Genomic DNA, 21,602 nt, shown 5'->3' on the forward strand with positions numbered 1-21,602 from the left:
GAGGAGGCCACCGATTTTTTTTCAAGACCGAGGCGAGAGAGTTTAGAGCCCATTGTATGTCCATTTATAGGCTCCCTCTTTCCCCCAAAGTTTGTGCCAGTGGGCGTCTGAAGCCCCCAGAGTGGGGGCTTCTCTAAGTGGGGAAGCTACTTCAGGGCTACCAGCACCTCAAGGAAGTTTCAGGGCACGATGCCCGAAACCGGCAGAACGCAGAGGCGTGGGGCAGGCGGCGCCCGTCCGGCCAGTTCAGTCCCCGCCGGCTGGAGGCCCGGACAAGCTGGGGCGGGTAAGCTGCGCGCACCGGGGGGCGGAGACGTAGGGGCGGGTCAACAAGGTCGGGCGATTGTGTCGGGAGGCGAACAGAACGTTGCGGCGGCGGGCGGAGCCGGGGGATAGTGATGTAAGGAGCGGGGGGGGGGGGATCCCGCTGGGAGAATCAGGACTGCGCGGTGAGACCCCAGGGGTGTGGGGCGGGGGATCCCAGTCCCCGCCCTGTTTTCCCCGTCCCTCCCCCCTGCCTCCTTCACGCCCCTCCCCCTCCTCCTCTCTGGTTGGAAAGTTTCTAGAATCTCTTCCCAGCGGCCTTTGCGGTTCCAACATGGCGGAGCTGACGGTGGAGGTTCGCGGCTCCAACGGGGCTTTCTACAAGGTACCGACCCTTTTGCCGCTTTGTCGGGTCTTCTGGGGGATGGGGCAGGTTTGAGGGAGGGTTGGTGGTCCTGGAGAGTGAGGTTTGGGGTCGAAAAGGGCGGCTAGGCCAAAGCCTGAGGCCGCTAGGTTCATCGCTTCTCCCCCCTCCACCCGCGGTTTAACGGTCTCGGGGGCCCGGGCTCCGTTATGTTTTGAAACAACACGTCGGATATCTTTTCCGTATTCCTATTTATGAATCTTCTTCTTGGATGCTAGTGTGGCCCTTGGCGGGCCGGTGAGGAGAAGCCGAATGGCGGCAGGGAGCTCCCTGGGAGCAGGCCCGAGCTCCGGGAGGTTGGGGGCAGTCGTGAAAGGAGGTGGTGGGATTGTGTAGTCACAGCCGCTCCCCCGCCCCTCGGACTGGGCCGAGCGGGAGCGCCTCGGCCCGCTGCTCCGACCCCTCCCCACCCCCTTGGGGGGGCGCGTCGCGGAATCTTAGGAATTCACCTTTGTACTAGGGTTTCGGGCTAATAAACTTCAGTGTCTGAAGGGTGAGCGGGTGCCGGATTGAGGGTTAGGATCGAGGAGAAAACTAGAAAATCTTGAAATGTGGCGGGTAGAAATATTTTTTGCGGCCTGGGAAATTGGGCGGCGCCTGAGCTCCTCTATTACGGAAGAAAAGGCGAGAGTTCTAGGCTTTAAGATTTAAAATGTGAAATGGATTAAGGAGACACAGGTGGGGAGGTGACTAGTTTCTTTATCGGTTACCCAGTGTTTTGGGAAGGTGTTGAGCCGCCCCCCCCCCCCCCGAGGTTTTTTGTTTCCATCGGGTGGAAGGAGGTGCATTACTATAGCATCGGGTCTGGAAAACGGAAGAGGAATTCGAGAGTAGAGGAATTTAGTAGGGGCTTCCAGTGTAGGGGTGACATAAATGAAAATGAAATCCTTACAGTTTAGTTTTGCCATTATAACGGTCCTTTCTCCCGATTCTCCCTTTCTCCCAAAGTATGCCACGAGGTTACGAGATCAATACAAAATCTCCCCAGCTGTTGTCTGTCAGTCAATCTCACTAAGCCAGCATCTCAAATGTTTGAGAGTCCTGGCTATTTTTATGAAGGGCCTTCTCCTAATACAGGAGTAGTATTGTGAGTACGCAGAATGTATTCTCACTGGGTTTCGTTTCAGCGTGCCTTTTATCCCGCACAGAATTTTATTTTACTAGGTGGTCGTAATTCCTATTTTCAGCGTTGCTTTTCCTCTCCTAGTTTACTAATTATCTATGTGGAATTGGTTTAGCTATCACGTGGTTATAGCATGGTGGGGAATCACAGTTGGCGTCTGAAGGATCTCTGTAAGTATTTACAAGTTTGAATCTTCTTAGGTGGTTAGCATAAAGTAGAAACAGGGACTGCTTGGTGGAAAGGAGTCCTTTAATGTGTGACTGGTTACTTTATCAGTCTATGTTTAACAACTAGGTGTCAGACGAAAGACCTGAGTAAAATTTGAGTAGATACTTAATTAACTTCTGTTCTTTATTTGTTTAAGATGTTTTTTGGTGTGGACCATTTTTTAAAAGTCTTTATTGAATTTGTTACAACTGTTGCTTCTCTTTTATGTTTTGGTTTTTTGGCTGAGAGGCATGTGGGATCTTAGTTCCCCTACCAGGGATCCAGCCCATACTCCCTGCATGGAAGGCGAAGTCTTAACCACTGCACTTCCACGGAAGTCCCCTTCTGTTCTTAAACCTAATGGTTGCCTTCTCTGAACGACTGCAGATACAGTTGTGGCACAGTGCACAAAGAATGGGCTTATACTTTTTCCTGTTAAGGGTAGATAAGGTTCATCATATTTGTATCATTTTTACTATTTGGCTATTCAATTCTTGTGTAATGGAGGTATGCATTTTTTCCTGGCATATCGAAATACAGAAAAGATTATTTTGCCTTAACAAATTATTGTTAGCATGTTGATGGTAGATACAACACCATTTCTTTTTATCCAAGTATATTTTATGTTGTTCACCTGCTATACATATACTTTATTTTTAATTTATAAGGTTGAATAATAAGATCGTCAGTTTGAATGTTTTAGTAAAGATTGTTTACCATCTTACTTTGGTTTCGCAAAGTTTTTTGGTTGTTTTATTTTGCTTTTGTCAATTCATGAATCAGATGCCCCCATTTTGGAACTCCAAAGTATTTGTTGTTGATACCTATCCATACTATACAAAATCTGCTTGATTCTTAGACTTTGATTCCATTACCCATTTTTGCCTAACAAAGTAAAGTTAGGTGGTTTTTTGGCAGAGGTTGGGAAGGACTCTAGTCACGTTGTCTCTACTGAGATAGCACTTGAACGTTTGGAATTTTATGTCCTGCCATAATCCATTTGTACATGCACTTTGTGGAAACTACGGTCTTCGAACTCTGGAAGAGTGAGCATGATGAAGTGGAAGGAGCCCTGCATTTGAAGTTAAACACATAGGAATTCTAGGTCTGTACATACTTCAGCTTACTTAACATTGTCTAGCAATGCACCCTTGACCAGATATCCCTGGGCTATAGTCTTTTGTATAAAATGAGGCTTTTGAAGTAGTTCAGTAGTCTGCAGTATTTTTTATCCCATGAAACTGTCCACTTGGAAAAAAATTGGCTTACCGCAGAAACAGTTTTATTAATTTTAATTACATGAATTTTTTGAGATTAATTTGCATATGGTAAAGTGCATCTTTTTTGACATACAATTATGTGAGCTTTGATAAATGCTAACAGTTGTGTAGCCACTACCACTAGCATGAAGGGATAGAATAGTTCCACCATCCCCTTAATTTCTATCCTGCCCCTTTGCAGTCATCCTCTCTCCACACCCCCAGAACCTGGGGTGGTTTCTGTCCCCATAGTTTTGCCTTTTCCAGAATGTCCTAAACAGAATCATACAGAAAACTGTGTAGAGTTTTCAGTTTGGCTTTTGTTTAGTGTGGAAGTAATTTTATTTTAAGTAATTTTTTTTAATTTAAAAAATAATACATGGTCAGTGAGGGATTTTAGAAACTATCAGAAAAAAACAGAAGTTGCCTTGAGATAACAACAGGTAACATTTTGGTGTATTTTTTTCTTTCAGTGGTGGTTTTCAATGTACAGGTGACTCTGATTTTCCTCCTCATTTTCTCCCCTTTTCTCTGCCCTGCCCTCCCCCCCGCCAACACACTTGGCTGTAAATGCGAATTGCCATTGAAGAACTTCAAAGTCATGGGATTAGTAGCCAGTATCATCATGCTTGAGGCAGTGTGCTGTAGACATTGATTAAAGATTTTTAGTGGAACTGAAACTTCATTGCACAAAATAATTGGAACCGGTGAAGAAGATTCAACCCCAAAATAGAGTAGTCTCTTTTTTCCCCCCAAATATTTACACAAATGATTGCATACTAAATACTTTGTTCTGCATCCTGCGCTTTTTACTTAACAGTGGTTCTGTGGTAGTTACAGACATAAAAACTTGGTATACTCTTGTTTGAAGCCAGATAACTCTATAGGGGTTGGGAAGAATGGGAAATATGGTAATTAAGCACTTGATGGGGGATGTAATTTTATATAAAAATTCGCTTTTGTAGCCTTTTTTATCTGGAGTGCGGCAGCATAGGGTTTATACTACTGGTCATGTAAGATGCCTTTTTTCTTTTTGTTTCCTTTTTAAAGCTTTCAGATGGAATTTACATTTTCTGATAGTGTATTTACAGAGTTGTGTAACCATTACCACAATCTTATTTTAGAACATTTTCGTTAACCCCAAAAAAACCTTGTGCCCATTTGGGGTCATTAAAATGCTTTTTAACTGATGTATATGATCTTAAGCTTTGTAATAGCATTTTAGCTTGCATAGCCGTGAGCAGAATATAATTTTAAATAGAAGTTGAAAGTAAGTCACTCAGTTTCTGGCTCTTGGAGAGGAAAGTTTCCATGGTGTTCCAAGGAAATGTGTGATCTCTAAGATGGCTGAATGAATTTTCAGGCCTTCTCTGTAGAAGATAGAATTACTTTTAGAGCTCCGTGATTTCTGGTTTTGACTGTGTAATTGATCAACTACAGAACGTTTTAAAGTGCTATGATATTTGCAAAATTTCCTTTTTGCTTTAGTTTAATATTTAAATGAAATTTGAGAGTAATTAAATCATGCAATAGGTTTATTATTGCTAATGATGATGGTCTGTAGAGTTACAGTAAAGGAGTTGTGTTTTGAAAATGTACTGACTTCAAAGTTAGTGTAGAATATTGTTGATTTCTTTGTGGAGATTAGTAATTGAGGAAAAGATGGTTGCTCTCTTACTGGGGACACTATTAAATTAAGAACATACAGTTCCAGATATTTTGAAGCTATTGTTGTACATGTTTTAAAATGCAGTTTTTTAAATATGTAGAAGAGCTAGGATTTAACTAAGTGAAAAGGCCACTTAATTTTTAAAAATTAAATTTAAATACTTAAATACTTTTCCTGTGGAGTTGTGTTTTTGTATTACAAGAACAATGTGTAATTAATGAAACATCAGAAAACACAAAAGCAAAGAAAGAAAACTGTAATCTCGGGACTTCCCTGGTGGCGCAGTGGTTAAGAATCCACTTGCCAATGCAGGGGACACGAGTTTGAGCCCTGGTCCGGGAAGATCCCACATGCCGTGCCACAACTACTGAGCCTGCGCTCTAGAGCCTGCGAGCCATAACTGCTGAGCCCATGTGCCACAACTGTTGAAGCCCACGCACCTAGAGCCTGTGCTCTGCAACGAGAAGCCACTGCAATGAGAAGCTTGCACGCCGCAACTAGAGAAAGCCTGCGTGCAGCAACGAAGACCCAACACAACCAAAAATAAATAAATAAGTTTATTAAAAAAAACCCCAAAAAACCGTAATCTTACCTATCTAGAGAATTTGTTGTCAAGGCCTTGGCTTTACTTACAGAAAACATACTTTTTTCCATATTTTTCTTTCTATACATGTTTATATTTTTTATATCATCAGATATTTGTGTGTATTCTGTGAGTAAAATAATAGTTTACTATTATTTGTTTATTACTATTATCTGTTATTTACTGTGTATTCTTTGAGGCTTGTATATGTATTTCCTGATTTCTCTCAGGGACTGCATGAGGTATGTGTTTTTATCCTCATTTTACATATTAGGAAACTGCCAATAATGATTAAATAACGTCCCAATTACACTGTAGCTGAAATGAGATTTAACACCAGGGCTTCTCACTTCCAGTTGCCTAGTTCAGCATAGTATGAGAGGTTCGCCAAAGGAAATCTCACGGCAGTAAGCTTGTGTTTTAGCTAGGAAGACAAGGCAGACACTTGACTGGATAATAACAACTCAAGAACTGAATTCTCTACCACAGTGTTAAGGATGTAGCAAACTTGCTTTTTTGTAGTTGAAGAGCAGTATGCATTCTGTGATTGACCCTTAATTCTCGTACTAGCTAGTTTGTGAGGGCTTAGGTTTTTCATCCGCAGTATGAGGCACTTGGATTTCTTTTGACAATTTATCAAGTGGTGGAATCTGCTAGATTGTTAGTTCACTAAGGTCCTATCTAGCTCTAACAACAATAACAGCTATTATCTGTTGAGCACTCAGACTATCAGACTGTGTAGGTACTTTACATGAATTTATCTTATTTAGTCCTCTCAGTCAGAGTGAAAGAGATAATGTTACCCCATTTGAGGAAACTGAGGCTAAGCGAATCTATCCGTAAAATTAATAGGCTGATTCAAGATTCATAATGATGTTTTGGACTCCCAGAGGGCCTGATCTCTAACCATTATGTGATTTTTTTTTCCAAGTACGAATATATGGCTTATCAAATTATTAATTATAAATTATTCTGATGAGTACAATGGGAGTCAAGAGGACTGAATTGGGAGGATTCCTGGAGAAATGATTTGAGCTTGCTTCACATTACAGAAATCTGCCCTTTCCAATGGTAGCCACTCGCCATGGAGCTGAAATGTACTAGTCTGAATTGAGATGTGCTTTAATTGTAAAAGTCATACTAGATTTCAAAGACTTAGTATGAAAAAAGGAATGTAAGACTGCAGAGCTTTAAAATTTTGGTTACGTGTTGAAATAATATTTTGGAAATATAGGGTTAAAATTATTAAAATTAACTTCACCTGCTTTTTACTTATTTTAATATACTTAGAAATTTTAAAACTAGATATATGGCTCAAATTATAATTTGTGCTGGATAGTTGTGATTTATACCATCCTTAATTGTTAGCTTTATAGTGTTCGTTATGTGTAAGGTATTTTGGGAAATGTTTGAAATGCTTTTTTATATATGTATGAAACGTCCTGTTCAAATTTTAAGATGTGACACAGTAGTTATCAAAAGGCTTGAGAAAATTCTTTGGCAGATGTTTAGCTAATAGTAGTAAATTCTGTTGTGATGCTGGTGTAAAATTTTCTAGGACCAAATCTAAATTTTCTAGGACCAAATCTAAATTTTCTAGGACCAAATAAATAATAGCTTGAGCAAAACAAAATTAAGCAATGCAAAGCATTACTTTTGTTAATCTGTACGTGTAATATATATTTACACGTACAACAATCTCTTCAATTTATTTTTCCTTACATTTAAGAGGCTGATAGCCGTGGCAAAATTGAACCAAAGTTAAATCTAAGTTAAATGTTAGTTGTTATAACTTGTCTTCCATACTCTAGCCTCAGCATATTTTGCTTAGCTTTTTTGGGAGCATGAGTAGAGGTCTCCCCAGTAATAACTATGAGATTTATAGTTGTTGGCAAAGCAACATGGCATTTCCCTGTCAGTATTTCTTAAGAATCAGGAATCTCATCTTTTGGGTTCCTATCTCCGTGCCTTTCTTATTCTGGCTAATTAATAACAGTAAAACTTCTTGGGACTTCCTTGGGACTTCCTTGGCAGTCCAGTGGTTAAGACTCTGCACTCCCAATTCAGGGGGCAGGGGTTCAGTCCGTGGTCGGGGAACTAAGATCCTGATGCTGCACAGCGTGGCCAAAAAAAAAAAGTAGAACTTTTCTTGTTTCATAGCTTTTTGCTTTAATAGTTTTCCAGGTTATTTTCAAGTCTGAAGTTTTCCAGTGACTTGATATGTGTAGTTAGTTCATTAGTAGACCTTCAGTACATATTTGTTGAATGAACAAATGGATCAGTCATTCTTGGTGTCTGGACACTCTTTTGACTTGTTAATATCTGTATAAATGCATATATACAAAACTAAATTATTTCTGATTTTGATTCAAACTGAACTTAAATTTTTTTTTTTTTGAGGGCTTACACATTGATCCTGGTCAAGCTCAGATATGTCCCAGAACTTTATGCATATATAGAATTATAGAGAACTTAAACTCAACTCTTGGCAACAGGAAAGTCATTATAGTTTTGTGTGGCCATTTGAAACCTCTGAGTCTTTCTATTTCAGGAACTGTTGGATATTATAAACTTGTGAAATTAATAAACCAAGAACATTACTAGTATGTAAGCATTAGTAGATATTTATGTATTCTTATGAAATCCTCGCATTTTCATTGTCATTTTTTATTCAGAACAGTTAAATGTTCAGTACTAATGGATGCCGAAGGCTTGCCTTGAGTAACTTTTTTCCTTAAAAGGACTTATTCCATAATGATGCAATAATTTCTGTAATACATAATTAGTAAATTTGTGGATTTTATTTGTAGAACATGTGTCCATTGATTTGAAATAATTTCCAGACATAGATGTAGGTCCTTTAAAAAAAAAAGTGCGTATTGTTTGAAGTTAAGAAAATTTTTGATTGCAGCAGTCTTGAATGTGCTCGTTACGGGAATCAAATAACAACCCAGATCTTTTAGGGGTTGTATGTAAACATCAAACAAACGAGTTTATTACTTAGAATGTGGATTTGAGATCACTAGAGATGGAAAAATTAAAAAGATATGGGGAGTGGTAATGTGTTTATATATGTGCTGTATGGAAGTAGTGCTGATTGATGGAGTATTAAAGATAATCTCAACTCTTAAAAAATATTTATACATGTATATGCAAGTGTATAATTTTATACATATGTATAAGCATATACATATTTGCTTTATTGTAAATTTTTTCTTTTTTTTCTTTTTCCCTTGGTTTCCCTTCTCCACGTGATCTCTCATTCACAGTCCATTTCGGTAGCCTGTTTGTAGCCAAGTATACATCGTGCCAGATTTTTCTTCATACTCATAGAATGTACATAGATACACATTCAGATACAAACGTAGGTGTTTTTCAATACTGCTCTGTAAAAATAAGATAATCTACATCTTGGCCATTTTTTTGTTGGAGTGTAATTTATTTTTTAATGGTTACATATTTCATCATAAGAATTACTGTGAAATCCAGCCATTCCCCAGTTAATAGACACTTTGTTTTCAGTTTTTTGCTGCTCCATGTGTGTTTCCATTGGATAGGTTTCAAAGAGCGAGATAGCTTGGTGGAAGGGAACTTTTACCTGTTAACTCTAATAAATGTTAACAGATTACATTCCGAAAGGCTTAACACTTTGTATTTTCTCAATTGATGAATGTCAGCTTTTTTTTTTTTTACATCCTTGCCAGAAATAGGCATTATAATCTTTGATTTTTGTGAATCTCTTGGATGTAAAGATTGCAACTTTGATTTGCAAATCCCCACATGTGAATTTTAATGTTTGTTGGCCATTTGGATTTGCTTTTCCATAAATCACTTGTTTTTCCCCATTTTCCTTCTGGAATGTCCTTTTTTGCTTTTTGAGATTTCTTAGGACTCATTATATGAATACCCCCTCCCCATCTATAATTTGTTAACTCTGTGGTATCCCTGGCCATAGAGAAGTTCTGTTTTTTACATACTGAAGTATTTTTTCCCTGTTAAGGGTTCAGGGTTTCCAGCCTCGTTAAGACAGCCTGTGTCCAGATTATACATACAGTTCCTTAGGTTTTCTTAAAGTGTTTTATTTATTTCATATTTACTACATCAAGTCTTATTTTGAATATCATAGACAGTTATGGTAGCACCGTGTATTAAACAATAATTCTCTGTTTTAAAGTTTTTGTTTTTGTTTTTGTTTGCACATGGGGAAATTAGGTACTGTTCTCATCAGCCAGATCTTCCTCACTTCTAAGATTGGGATGGGAGGAACTCCACCATCTAGGAGAGCTGGGTCCCATTCAGGGTTGATAGAACCTTCTGAGAATTGCTCCAGAAAGTTTCTAGGGTGCTCTGGGAAGACCATAAAGAGTTCCTGAAGGAGGATATTGTGACTTGCTTTTGGGCAAGTAAAGCCAGTTAAAAGAGTCTTATTTTCCTTACCTTACTGCTCTGGGCCCTCTCTTCTTTTACCTACTACATAGTAAGTAGTGGATCTGAGACCAGTCTTAACAGTAAAACCAGTATATTGTATTGCTCAGTGTTTTTTTCCCCTTCCCTAATAAGGAGTTCTTTCTGTATCTGTTAACTGTATACACAGTCCAGAAACATAAAGTTTGTTTATTAAATTCTTTAAATTACTTGACGTAAAAGTTCCAGGAAGATTAACCGTAGTATTTTTAGGGGGAGAAGGAGTAGCTTTAAGTACTCTTGGCACACCTTTGAGTGCCTAGGAATTACCTTAGTTTAAGAAGCTTCAACTCCTTCAGTTCGCAGACTGAGACTCATGTGTAAAATTGCTTAGGTCTGGGAGTCCCTAAGTCAGTTTTCTCAACCTAATAGTTTCTCATCTGAATTATAAAGCAGAGGAACACCGTTTTCTCAATTCTTCCAAGGATTGTGCATGGCTAGTACTATTCTAGATACATGGGAGAGAAGTTCATTACACACAATGAATAACTTGGTGATTGGGCTGTATTCTCGTAGAACTCTGATTAAGAAATAGTTTGCTGTATTCACTTTTCTCTTTTTTTTTTAATCCTGTAAAATGGATCATACATGTGTGGAGTGCAAAAGCAGGACAGCAGATGATTCTGACTGTTGACATGTTGATTGATTTTAGGTATAAAAGTAAGCCATGGGTGGAGATGTGTATATAATTGGAAGTTGGGTTTTAGAGTCCAGGGAACAGGTTATTTTTCCATATGTAGATTTGGGAAATCAGTGGAAGAGCCATACAATTTCATTGTATTAAAAACGGCATCAGTTGTAAGAGGCACTAAAAAAGAAGAAATGTTGCCAATTGATCTATGAGTGGTAGTTTTCTCTTTTAAAATTCTTTTCTATATCACCTGAAAGATTATCTTTGAACATTTGCATACATAAGGAAAATAGAAGCAAAATAAATTGGCTAAAACATTTTCAGGTTCAGATGATTGTGTTTCTTCTCACAATATCTTCCTCAGTGTCATGGAGAGCATTGATGTTGCAAGCATACTTTAAAAGAGCTATTATCTCCAGGATTTTCTTACAAGAATTTTCACCCACTCTGCAAGTTTTGATGCTGGTGCTTTCTTGATTTTATCAGAAGGTGTCAACAGAACAACCTTCTGGTAAGAAACCTAAATCCTTCCTAAAATGGTACTTCATTGGTTTGCTGAATGAACTATTGAGGGGTTGCAATCAAGTGCCACAGAAAATTGCAAGCAAACCAAGTTTGAGCATGCTTAACAGTGACGTTTATATCCTGGCAGCCATTCAGCTATTGGCTATTCTAAGATGCCATCAATTGTAGGAAGCATCCTGATTGCAGGAATGCACAATTGTTAGAATTGTTGGGCTGGGAAAGTAGACTGGGGCCAGAGAATGAATCACTAAACAAACTGATAATTGATCAAAGAATAACAAATCATCATCCATTTTGTCAGTTCTTGAAAAACAAAAACTTGAGGTGAATTTTGCATAAATTATGCTATTAACTTTTCTTTTCTCATGGGTTATATTTTTGTAATTACATTTATCCACAGCAGCAAATTTTAACTGTGGAGTTTGGGAAAATGGAGAGTTTACCCAGTCAGAGGAAAGGCCCTACGGGATCTAACAAACTGATTCCAGTGCCTCTTAATGTACTGAGAATTTATTTTAAACAGTTTATTTTTATTTATTTTTTAAAAATTTATTTTATTGAAGTATAGTTGATTTACAGTGCGTTTCTGCTGTACAGCAAAGTGATTCGGTTATGCGTATATATATATTTTTCATATTCTTTTCCATTATGGTTTATCACAGGATATTGGATATAGTTCCCTGTGCTGTACAGTAGGACCTTGTTGTTTATCCATTCTGTATATAATAGTTTGCATCTGCTAATGTCAAACTCCCAATCCATCCCTCCCCCACCCCACCTCCCCCTTGGCAACCACAAGTCTGTTCTCTATGTCAATCAGTTTATTTTTAGAAATACAGCATTTTATCACAAATTTGCTTCAATAATTGAGCCATCAACTGTAATGTCTTAATACATTGGAAAAGGCAACTAAAATATAGTTATTTGACTGTTGTGCCAAATAAATATAAAATTTTTAAATGTCATACCAGTGATCCTGAGAAAGACTTTAAAGAGAAGATCTTAAATTATATAAGAATACTTGATCAGGTTTGAAGGAGGCAGTAATGTGACTGTGAGAACTTTTTGCTTGCTTAGGAGAATAAATGTGAACTAGAGGTTTGATTCCTGATGATGAATCCTTGCTTTACCATTTCAGATAAGAGTCATTGAAAACATAGCCTCCATTTAGGAAGCTTGTTCTGTGTCTTGCTGGCCTCTTTTTGCTCAGTCTATTGGCAATCAGTAAACTCTTCTAACAAGAATTTTGAGGTTTAAGAGTTACAGCTTTAGGGCGTAAGTGTTGGGTTTTTGGGTATGGGCTTCCACTTTAAACCTCATTTTGAGGATTCAGACTGTCTGACTTCTGTGGTAATAGTTTGCTGAGTATTAAGGGTTTTTTTTTCATATAAATTTATTTATTTTTGGCTGCGTTCGTTCTTCGTTTGCTGCGCATGGGCTTTCTCTAGTTGCGGCGAGCAGGGGCTACTCTTCGTTGAGGTGTGCGGGCTTCTCATTGCGGTGGCTTCTCTTGTTGCGGAGCACAGGCTCTAGGCACGTGGACTTCAGTAGTTGCGGCGTGCAGGCTCAATAGTTGCGGCGCACGGGCTTAGTTGCTCCGCAGCATGTGGGATCTTCCTGGACCAGGGCTCAAACCCGTGTCCCCTGCATTGGCAGGCGGATTCTTAACCACTGCGCCACCAGGGAAGTCCCAGTATAAAATTTTTTAAGTTTCTACTTCCCCCTTTGTAAGATATGTGAATTTAGTGTTGTAATGAATTACAATAATGGGAGGTCATTAGTGGATTTTTGAAAAATCTGAAGTAGCAGGTGAATTTGAAATGATACTTTTCAAAGGAATATTTTTAGACTAGGATGATAGTTCCTAATGAGTTTAGTGGGAATGTCCTCAAAGGGATTCATGGATCTCTGCAGATTGCTAGGCCATCATCACTTAAGCAAAGCTTCTGATAAATTGATTAGTATATTAAACAAGGTAGCTGCCTTTCCAGTTGTAAATTAGATTTTGATATTTTGTTCTGGGACTTTGCCTTAAATAGGCTTTTTAGGAATGGTGCCTTATTCATAATAGTGTTGCTGCTAGAGGTAACCTTTTAGAGTTTAAAACTGGGAATTAGCAAAAGCATTTTGTTATTTAATTGATAATGATTTAATTGAAGAGAGTTCAAGACAGAAGATGAGGTTTTATTTATTTAATTTATTTTTTTAAAACATACGTTTATTTATTTTTCGGCTGTGTTGGGTCTTCGTTGTGGTCCCTGGGCTTCTCTCTAGTTGTGGTGCGTGGGCTCAGTAGTTGCCTGGTGCGGGCTTAGTTGCCCCGAGGCATGAGGGATTTTAGTTCCCAGACCAGGGATTGAACTGTCGTCCCCTGCATTGCATGACCGATTCTTAACCACTGGACTACCAGGAAAGTCCCAGAAGATGAGGTTTTAAATTCAGCATTTACAACCTCCTAGGGAGTAAAACTTTGGGGCTATATAGATGTATATAGTTTCAGCTTCTCTTTCTCTAAAATGAGGGATCTGGAAGGTCTGTAAAAGAAATTGTGTTTCTCTTTGGACTGGCTTTCCCACAGCCATCTGTTCTGACTTTTGATTGTATTTATAATCTCATTCTGTCAATTCTTGAAATTCATTCATACCGTGTGTATTATTGCTTATCAATAGGATTTTTTCTCCCTATGACTACCCTCATCGAGTTGAAAAACGTTTTTTTCAGCTGTAGTGTTCTGTAACTTCAAAAATGTGTGTTTAAGTTAGGCAGATATCTGGAATGCACCTTGTTCTTTCCACAGGACATTGAAGCTCCCACCTCAGAATTGCCAAGCACCTTGTCTTTTTTGTCTTGATTATTGTAGCTTTAAAATAATTTTCAGTATTTGGTACGGATAGTGTTTTCTCATTATTCTCTACCCCCATTTAAAAGTTGCCTTACTGAATGCCTTCTTGTTTGTTTTTAAGATAGGCTTTGATGTAATTTTATTAAGGTTAACTCCCTATTCCCTCAACAGAATTACACATTCCTTTGTGTTTTAGTAGGATCCCATTTAGGGGCATGTTGAAAATTTTAAAATATCAGGAGTGCTTTACGTTTCCCTAAATGGTCTATTTCTATTCATTAGTCAAGTTTCACAGATGTCTGCACATAGGTCGTGTACAGTTTTTTGTTGTTGAGGGCATTTCTAGGACCTTGCTGTTAGTAGAATATTTTTTGTTTGTTTTATTTTCCAGTGCTTATTTTTAGCTAGAAAATCTAATTTGGTTAACTTGCCACCTTACTGAATCTTTGAGTTTTCTTTTTAAATTTTTATTTTAGGCTAGATTGGATTTGAAAAAAAAATTCTTCAATTAGTGCTTCCAGGGCTCAGATTCCTGCTATTCCCTCTGTTCCTGCCTTACTCCTAATTTACATATAGTTTTTGGCATTCCTGGGTTTTTATTATATGATGCTCTGTTTGTTGTTTTGTCAGGGATAGCATTCTAAGATATTTTGATTACACTTTAAATATTTTAAAGTGCCTTGTTACTTATCGATGATTATTTTAAATTATAGTTAAGAGTTTCAAGTGTAAATATATACCAGGCTTTGTGAATGAACAAATTAAGGGACCATTTTATGATGGCTTGGGCTTCCATGTTTGTATATGTATGGGGAGAAGAAAAAGAAATGTCAGAGTATTCTAAGAAATACAGGTTCTGGGCCAGATGAGTATGAATAGGAAAAGAGACCAAATCCCCAAAGGTTGGACTAACAAGAAAGACAGAAGTTATGGAGACTTAGTCATAATGCCGCCCCCCTCCTGCCCTCCACCCATGCCATGTGCAGGAAAATGTTGCCATTGTTATTTGGTGTCTCCTGACTCTCAAACATTTTGGCAAAGACCTAACCCTGCCATTTTCCATCTCTTGAGTATATAGGGACCTACCATTATTCTGGTGAATTGAAAAATGTTGACTGTGTCCTGTATCAAATGCATCAATTTTTATAGAGATCTGGCCATTAGAAACTCCTTATCCCTAGAATCTGGGGTTTGGGGATTAGAACATGTTTTCTGTTCACTACAGTCCAAATACACTTTATTTGGGTATCAAGTTTTTAGCTTATTTAATCTGCTGCCTGAAAGATATTAGCAATAAGAGTAGGTTCCAGAGCTGTATTTTTTCTTAAAGTGTGTGAACAGTGTGTGCACCCAGACAAAGCTGATGCTGATGTTTGTGGTGGATGTAAAGTGGGGGTGGGGAGCAGTATAAGCACTGATTTTTAGATAGAAAAAAACCTTTTTATTATAATGAGGAGTAGAATTTCCCAGTGATTTGGAGCTCTAATTTGCACTTATCGGCTGTATAAATTATACAGAAATGATAAAGATTAATGAAACATTTCAAACTGAAAATTGTTTGTGAAGGACTAGAAAACGTCAGTGAAAGTGTAAATATGACTAATCTCTGATGGAAAGATGTTTTACTCTAATATTCATGAATTTGGTAATTCTCAGTTTATGAAAATAGTCCTTACAAATGGCAAGGGTATAACAGAGATGGATTTGCTGGGAACGTAGCTATGAAAGTGCTGACCAAAATGATTGCTGAAAGTAGATGTATGGATGAACTAGTAGAAATAGAGAAACTGGCCAGGAAGTCATTGTTGTAGCGTGATCAGATAATCACAGCTTGAACTAGATGGCAGCTCTTAGTTTTTAGTTTTGGGAGGACAAAGAAGAACAAAAAATGTCTTCAGAATTGCAAGGCAAGAGCTACTATAGCACTCTTTTTTTAATTTTCTGGCAGCCACTATATTTCTTTTATAAGTTTATTTATTTTCGGCTGCATTGGGTCTTCGTTGCTGCACACGGGCTTTCTCTGGTTGCAGCGAGCGGGGGCTGCTCTTCCTTGTGGTGCACAGGCTTCTCATTGCGGTGGCTTCTCTTGTTGTGGAGCACAGACTCTAGGCACACGGGCTCAGTAGTTGTGGTGCACAGGCTTAGCTGCTCTGTCATGTGGGATCTTGCCAGACCAGGGATCGAACCCACGTCCCCTGCATTGGCAGGTGGATTCTTAACCGCTGCGCCACCAGGGAAGCTCCAACTATAGCACTCTTGAAAGGAAAGTATCTTGAGTTTTAGACCTCACATGAAGGTATATGCATTGAAATTTCCCATAACACACAATTAAGTCCATCACAGGCATTTCTAGCTGGAGAGAGATCAAGGCCAAATTACAGAATCATAAAATTCAGTAGCAAATGTGGGAGGAGGGTGCTAAGAGACTAGATACATGACTTATATACATTCTGTGATGGGTGATCCTACATTATTAAAGAAAATAAAATGTTTTTATTTTCAGCCTCATCGGTTATCTTCTCTTCTGTAAGACTTTCTGTATTGAGTTCCAAAGATTTTCTGGGGTGGTAGTGCTGATCTGTTTGCTTTTTGGTTTTTCCACCGTCAGTTTCTTAGTCTTTGGTTTGCTAATTTGCTTAAAATAATATCTGACACATAGTGTTTAAATATTTTGGGAGGTAGATGAGGTAAACAGATGTATTCATTTTTGCCATGTTTTAACCAAGTACTGCAAGTGTGTGTATTTAATTAGTTTATAGTGTACATTATGGAGTGTAGTATGATAAAGACGTTTCTGAAAAGTTTTTGCTGAGTACCAAGTGGTTCAGAGTGTGTAAGCATTTGGCTAAGGTTGAGAACGTTGCTTTTCTGATTGACAGTAGTACAGTGTCATTTAATGTTATTTGTAATCATGAAAGAGAGGTTAAGTAACTGCCAAGGTCAAACAGCTCATGAATGATGGAGATGGAAATCAAACCCAGATTAGCCTATTCCAAGCTCTGGGTTATTATCAGTACTCCATGTTGTTTTTGTAGCTCTAATATAGTGGTTTAGAGTTAATTTAACGTTTAATTGAATATTTATTTCCTTTTAATTTCTTTATAGGGATTTATCAAAGATGTTCATGAAGACTCCCTCACAGTTGTTTTTGAGAACAAGTAAGTTATTTTTTTATTGATAGAGATCCTAATTTTGAAGATTGGTAGTGCCAAACTGTTTGCTTTTGGCTGTTTCTATTGCCAGTGGAAAATGAGTGTGCTTTTGGGTGGGGGTCATTGGTTTGATTATCTTTTTGAGTTCAAATAATTTTAGTTTTTGATGACTTCACCTGGTTTTCTGCTCACAGTTCACTTGGCACTTTTTCCATGACCCCTTTCTTTGTCAAATCACATGTGGATGTGAATCAGTAAGTAGTTTTTGCAAAAATAGACGGCACGAATGGGATTATAATATGCTTGCTTCTTAAAAACGCAGAATTTTGAAATCATGTTGTAGATAAGTATTAGGCTGTCTTTAATTGCTTGATTATTCATAAGGAATAATAAAAAGTTGTATAGATATTGTAAAGGTTAGGTAAGTTGTGCTAAAAACGTTAAAGACGGTGTTCTGGGCTTGGTTAGGAAGGGTTATAAAGGAACACTGTATAATTGAAGGTCAGAAAAGAAAGTGGTCAACTTTCACTTTTAAGCTGCTTCTGTAACTGCCTGAATAGATATTGGCCCAACAGCTGTTTCTTGTAGAAACAAGTGTTGAGATGATTTCTGTCTTTGAGCAGCTGCCATTTAGACAGTAAAGATGAAAGAAAGCACTCAAATGTCTTTTACTTGTCTCTTTTTTTGCCCAGCATTGGCACAGGGGAGCCATAGGAGCATTTTACGTGCTGGTGTACCTCCCAGGCATGTGGATGACCTATTAGAACTTAAAGTAGGAAAGCATTTTAGCTTTATCAACTTAGTTATAAAATACAGCCCACAAAAAATTAAGCAACAGCTCAAGTAGTAGTTTTAATACATTCATATTTGCTACAAAGATTAAAAGTAAGTTTTTTCTAGGTTTTAATTACCTATGTATGTGTTCATTGTAGAAAAGAAATTCTATCTGTGTAAGAAAATTTTTCATAATTTAGCTATTCAGAATAATTGAGTAGTTTTCTATATTTCTGTGAACATGTACACTAAGAAATTATGCAGCTTATATTTTATAATCTCTAAAATTGTGTTCCTTAATAAGTCATTTAGTGGTAAAAGTGTTTGTAATAAGTTGATCCCACTATAGCAGTTTATTACTCTGAACTTACCCTATTTCATTTGCAGAATAATGTATGTACTGTTACCTTAGGATGAGTAATTTGGAAGCAATATATAATTGTCAATGATGTTAACTATTTATAAACTTCATCAAGAGCCATGCAAAATCTGTTCTACCTCAACAGACTACTTGGAAAAAGATTTAATACAGAGGTTGTTTTTCTTTGGGGAACGCTAAATGATTGATTTGAAAAGTATACAGCACTAAGCATAGACTACATAGCTTCTGTATTAGGGGCTATTAGAATAATATATTTTAAAGTTGTTAATTCCTTTTCTAATCCTTCAGTTGGCAACCGGAACGCCAGGTTCCATTTAATGAAGTTAGATTACCACCACCACCTGATATAAAAAAAGAAATTAGTGAAGGAGATGAAGTAGAGGTATGTATTTATAAGTTTATTTTCTTGTGTGCATATTTTTTTGTTTTAAATAAATATTCTTGTTGGAAAATCTGTTTAGCTGATAGAGAATAAATCTAATTCCTTTTCTCCATTCTTTCTATTGGTAATGGCTGTGTAATGTAGCAATGCTTGAGTTTTGGAGCCAGAACTGGGATTAATGTCTCAATGCTACCATTTTTAGGTTTGTAGCCTTGGTCAAGTTTTTTTGTTTTTAATGACTAAAGTGAAAATAATTTGAGAATTAAAGATGATAGTGCATTTGAGTTGTTTTGCACAGAATCTGGCAGAGAGAACGTTGGTCATTATTTCCTTTTTCTTTTGCCATTTTGTCTTGTGCTTTTTCCTCAGTATCTTTGTACAGTATTAGTAGCTGTCCTTTATTGTAGTGATCATTAATATAGTTCCTATGTAACAATATGAAATATAATTAGCATACTGCCTTTTTGAATGTTCTAGAAATATTCAGAAAAATTTAAAAGGAAGAAAACAAAATCACTGCCCAGAGATAAAAACCACATTTCATGGTTTGCATATTCCCAGACTCTTCCTTTTTTCTCTTTTAAAAAATAAAAATTGTACTGCTTCTTTGTATCTTGCTTTTTTCACACTTAGTAGATCTTGAATGTCACTTAGTAGATCTTGAATGTCTGTCTTTATATTTATTTTTGATTAACATGCCTGCTGTTGTGTAAAAAGAAACTTGGAAATAATTGTCAAATAGAAGCATAATGAGTTTGTTGGAGATAGAAAATTTGATTTTCGATTTTTAAGAAATTGATACCTCCAAGGAGCTCAAATATGCTAAATGTATTTCTCACAAGGAGTTGCCTTGATAGTGTTGAAAGATTTTCAAATCTCATTTGTACCTAATTTATGTAGGCTGGGGTAGGAGAACTGGGAACACGGGTCGATCTTTAATGATGAAACAGCTATCTAAATAAATGTTTTTATAAACACTTAACAGTACGTACTTCATGCCATACACTGTTCTGAGTGCTTTGCAGATGAACTCAGTTACTTGCCACTTTTATTCTTCATAATTTTTTTAATGGTAAATTTTCTTTTGAGTTAATTGTAGATGTTAGGCTAGAAAGTCAAATTGTAGGGCTTTAACCCCTAACAGCTTGAACTCACATTCTAAAATTCTGCCTAGATTTTAATTCTTGCTCTAAGTAATTAGAGCAAGCATCCTTCTGCTTTTGCTAAATCAAAGCATGTTATAACTTAATTGTGTCAGGGTGCCACATGTGTGGCAGTCATTTCTGTGAGTAGTGCTTTTCATATTTTAAAAATTGTTGTTCAGACAGTTATTGTTAATGTAAAGGCTCAGTTTAAAGGAAAAACTTGGTGGAGTGCTGAGGGTGTTGTTACAGTGTGCTTTCCTCAGTCTCAATCTGGGAAGATCCTGTCCAGTTCCTGGACCATCTTTATGGCTTGCCTCCCCAGTTGTATACAAAACTTTATTGAATGATTTGGAAATTGATGATTACAGAGTGTTTTATTTCACTTTCTGTTTTATGGTTCAGTCTTGGTGAAATTTGTTCCTTAAAATTAATGAGAATCATGGTCTGGAATTAAGATATTACTGTTACTTTGTAATTTTTTTGTGCTTTTGAAATTTTTGAAAATTCATATAGGGAAGAAGTTTAAAATTAATCTTGCCACCTGTGGATTAATTGTTCTTTTTTGTTTTGTTTTTTTGCCAGCGTTAGGAATTTATTCTTATGACATAGAATGAATGCTTAGGAATTATGGTTGTTAGTACTTTATATTTTGTGTCAAATAACTTTATGTAAGCTCCCCCCCCTAAATTCAAAGTAACAAAACTTAATATAAAAAGTGAAATGATACAGAGTTACATAAAGTAAAAAGTGAACCTTTCCTCTTAGTGTAGGTATGTAGGTGTGCTTATCTGCCCACCCCAGCTTAAATCTTATTTAAGAGATGTCTCTTTAGATTTTTTTTTCTTTGAATTTATAAAGAATATGTGTGCTTTTTTAAGTTACAAAAATTGGGAATACATTCTATTTGTGATTTCTATAGTCAGTTAATTAAGATTCTGTAGACATTTTCAAGTCTGCACATACAGATTTAACCTCATTTTTTCTCACCACCCCATGATATTCCTTAGTATAGGTGTATCATAATTAGAAGTCGTTGAAATTATTGACAGTTGTTTTTTGCTTTTATCCCCTCCAATAAAAAGCAAGAGTTAATGTCCTTATGTAAATCATTTTCTGTTAGTATAAATCTTGGTGGTTCAATTGCTGAATCAAAGGCATGTATATTGAAAATTTTGATAATACCAAACTATACCATTTTGTCCTCCAAAAATGCTTTTTGAATGACCACTTCATAATTTTGCTAATACATTAAGGTGTTTGTTTCCTCATAGATTGACTGGCTGGATTATTATTAATCTCATCTGTAAGTTTTCATAAACGTGATAGAAGGAAGCTTTTGTCTTTATCTTCTGAACCTTGATTACTAGTGATATGGAGTGTCTTTTAAATTAGTTTATTGGCTGTTAGCCCCTTGTTCTGTTTATTATCTATTTTATTTTTTGCCCATGTAGTTTTCGATGTTGGAAATGTGTACATTTTATGGGTAAGTTTCTGTTATATATTGTGTTTTCTCCCAGGCATTCTTTAAAAAGCTGTACTTTAATGCTTTTGCCATTAAGAGTTTATATTTTTACTTATTCAGATCTGCCAATTTTCCCAGATTCAGATCTATCAGTTTTCCCAGTGTGGCCTCCAAGATAACCCATTTTAGTACTTCTACAGAGATGCACCCCCCCCCCCCTTTTTTTTTTAAAGAGTATTTAGGTTTTTAATATAACTTGATTCTTTTTAGGGTAATTTATTGCATAGTATATTGATTTTTTTTTTTAATTAAGT

At 37.0% G+C, this 21,602-nt stretch overlaps 1 protein-coding gene across 4 annotated transcripts in view; it reads left to right on the plus strand.

Annotated features, from left to right (window-relative positions):
* The first annotated feature begins 425 nt into the window (after positions 1 to 425).
* The window catches only part of FXR1 (FMR1 autosomal homolog 1), a 55,973-nt gene continuing 34,796 nt past the window's right edge, over positions 426 to 21,602 (plus strand). For 2 of the 4 annotated variants that reach the window (XM_068546293.1, XM_068546292.1), the window contains exons 1-3: positions 541 to 649; positions 17,097 to 17,149; positions 18,588 to 18,681. In XM_068546293.1, the coding sequence (XP_068402394.1) occupies positions 599 to 649; positions 17,097 to 17,149; positions 18,588 to 18,681 (198 nt within the window). In that variant the 5' untranslated portion in view covers positions 541 to 598. Of the gene's footprint in view, positions 650 to 17,096; positions 17,150 to 18,587; positions 18,682 to 21,602 lie in introns of all 4 variants that reach the window. The other 2 variants (XM_068546294.1, XM_068546291.1) reach the window with 2 other exon arrangements.

The sequence above is a fragment of the Eschrichtius robustus genome, chromosome 6, assembly GCF_028021215.1.
Source record: "Eschrichtius robustus isolate mEscRob2 chromosome 6, mEscRob2.pri, whole genome shotgun sequence".
In the NCBI taxonomy this organism is placed as follows: domain Eukaryota; kingdom Metazoa; phylum Chordata; class Mammalia; order Artiodactyla; family Eschrichtiidae; genus Eschrichtius; species Eschrichtius robustus.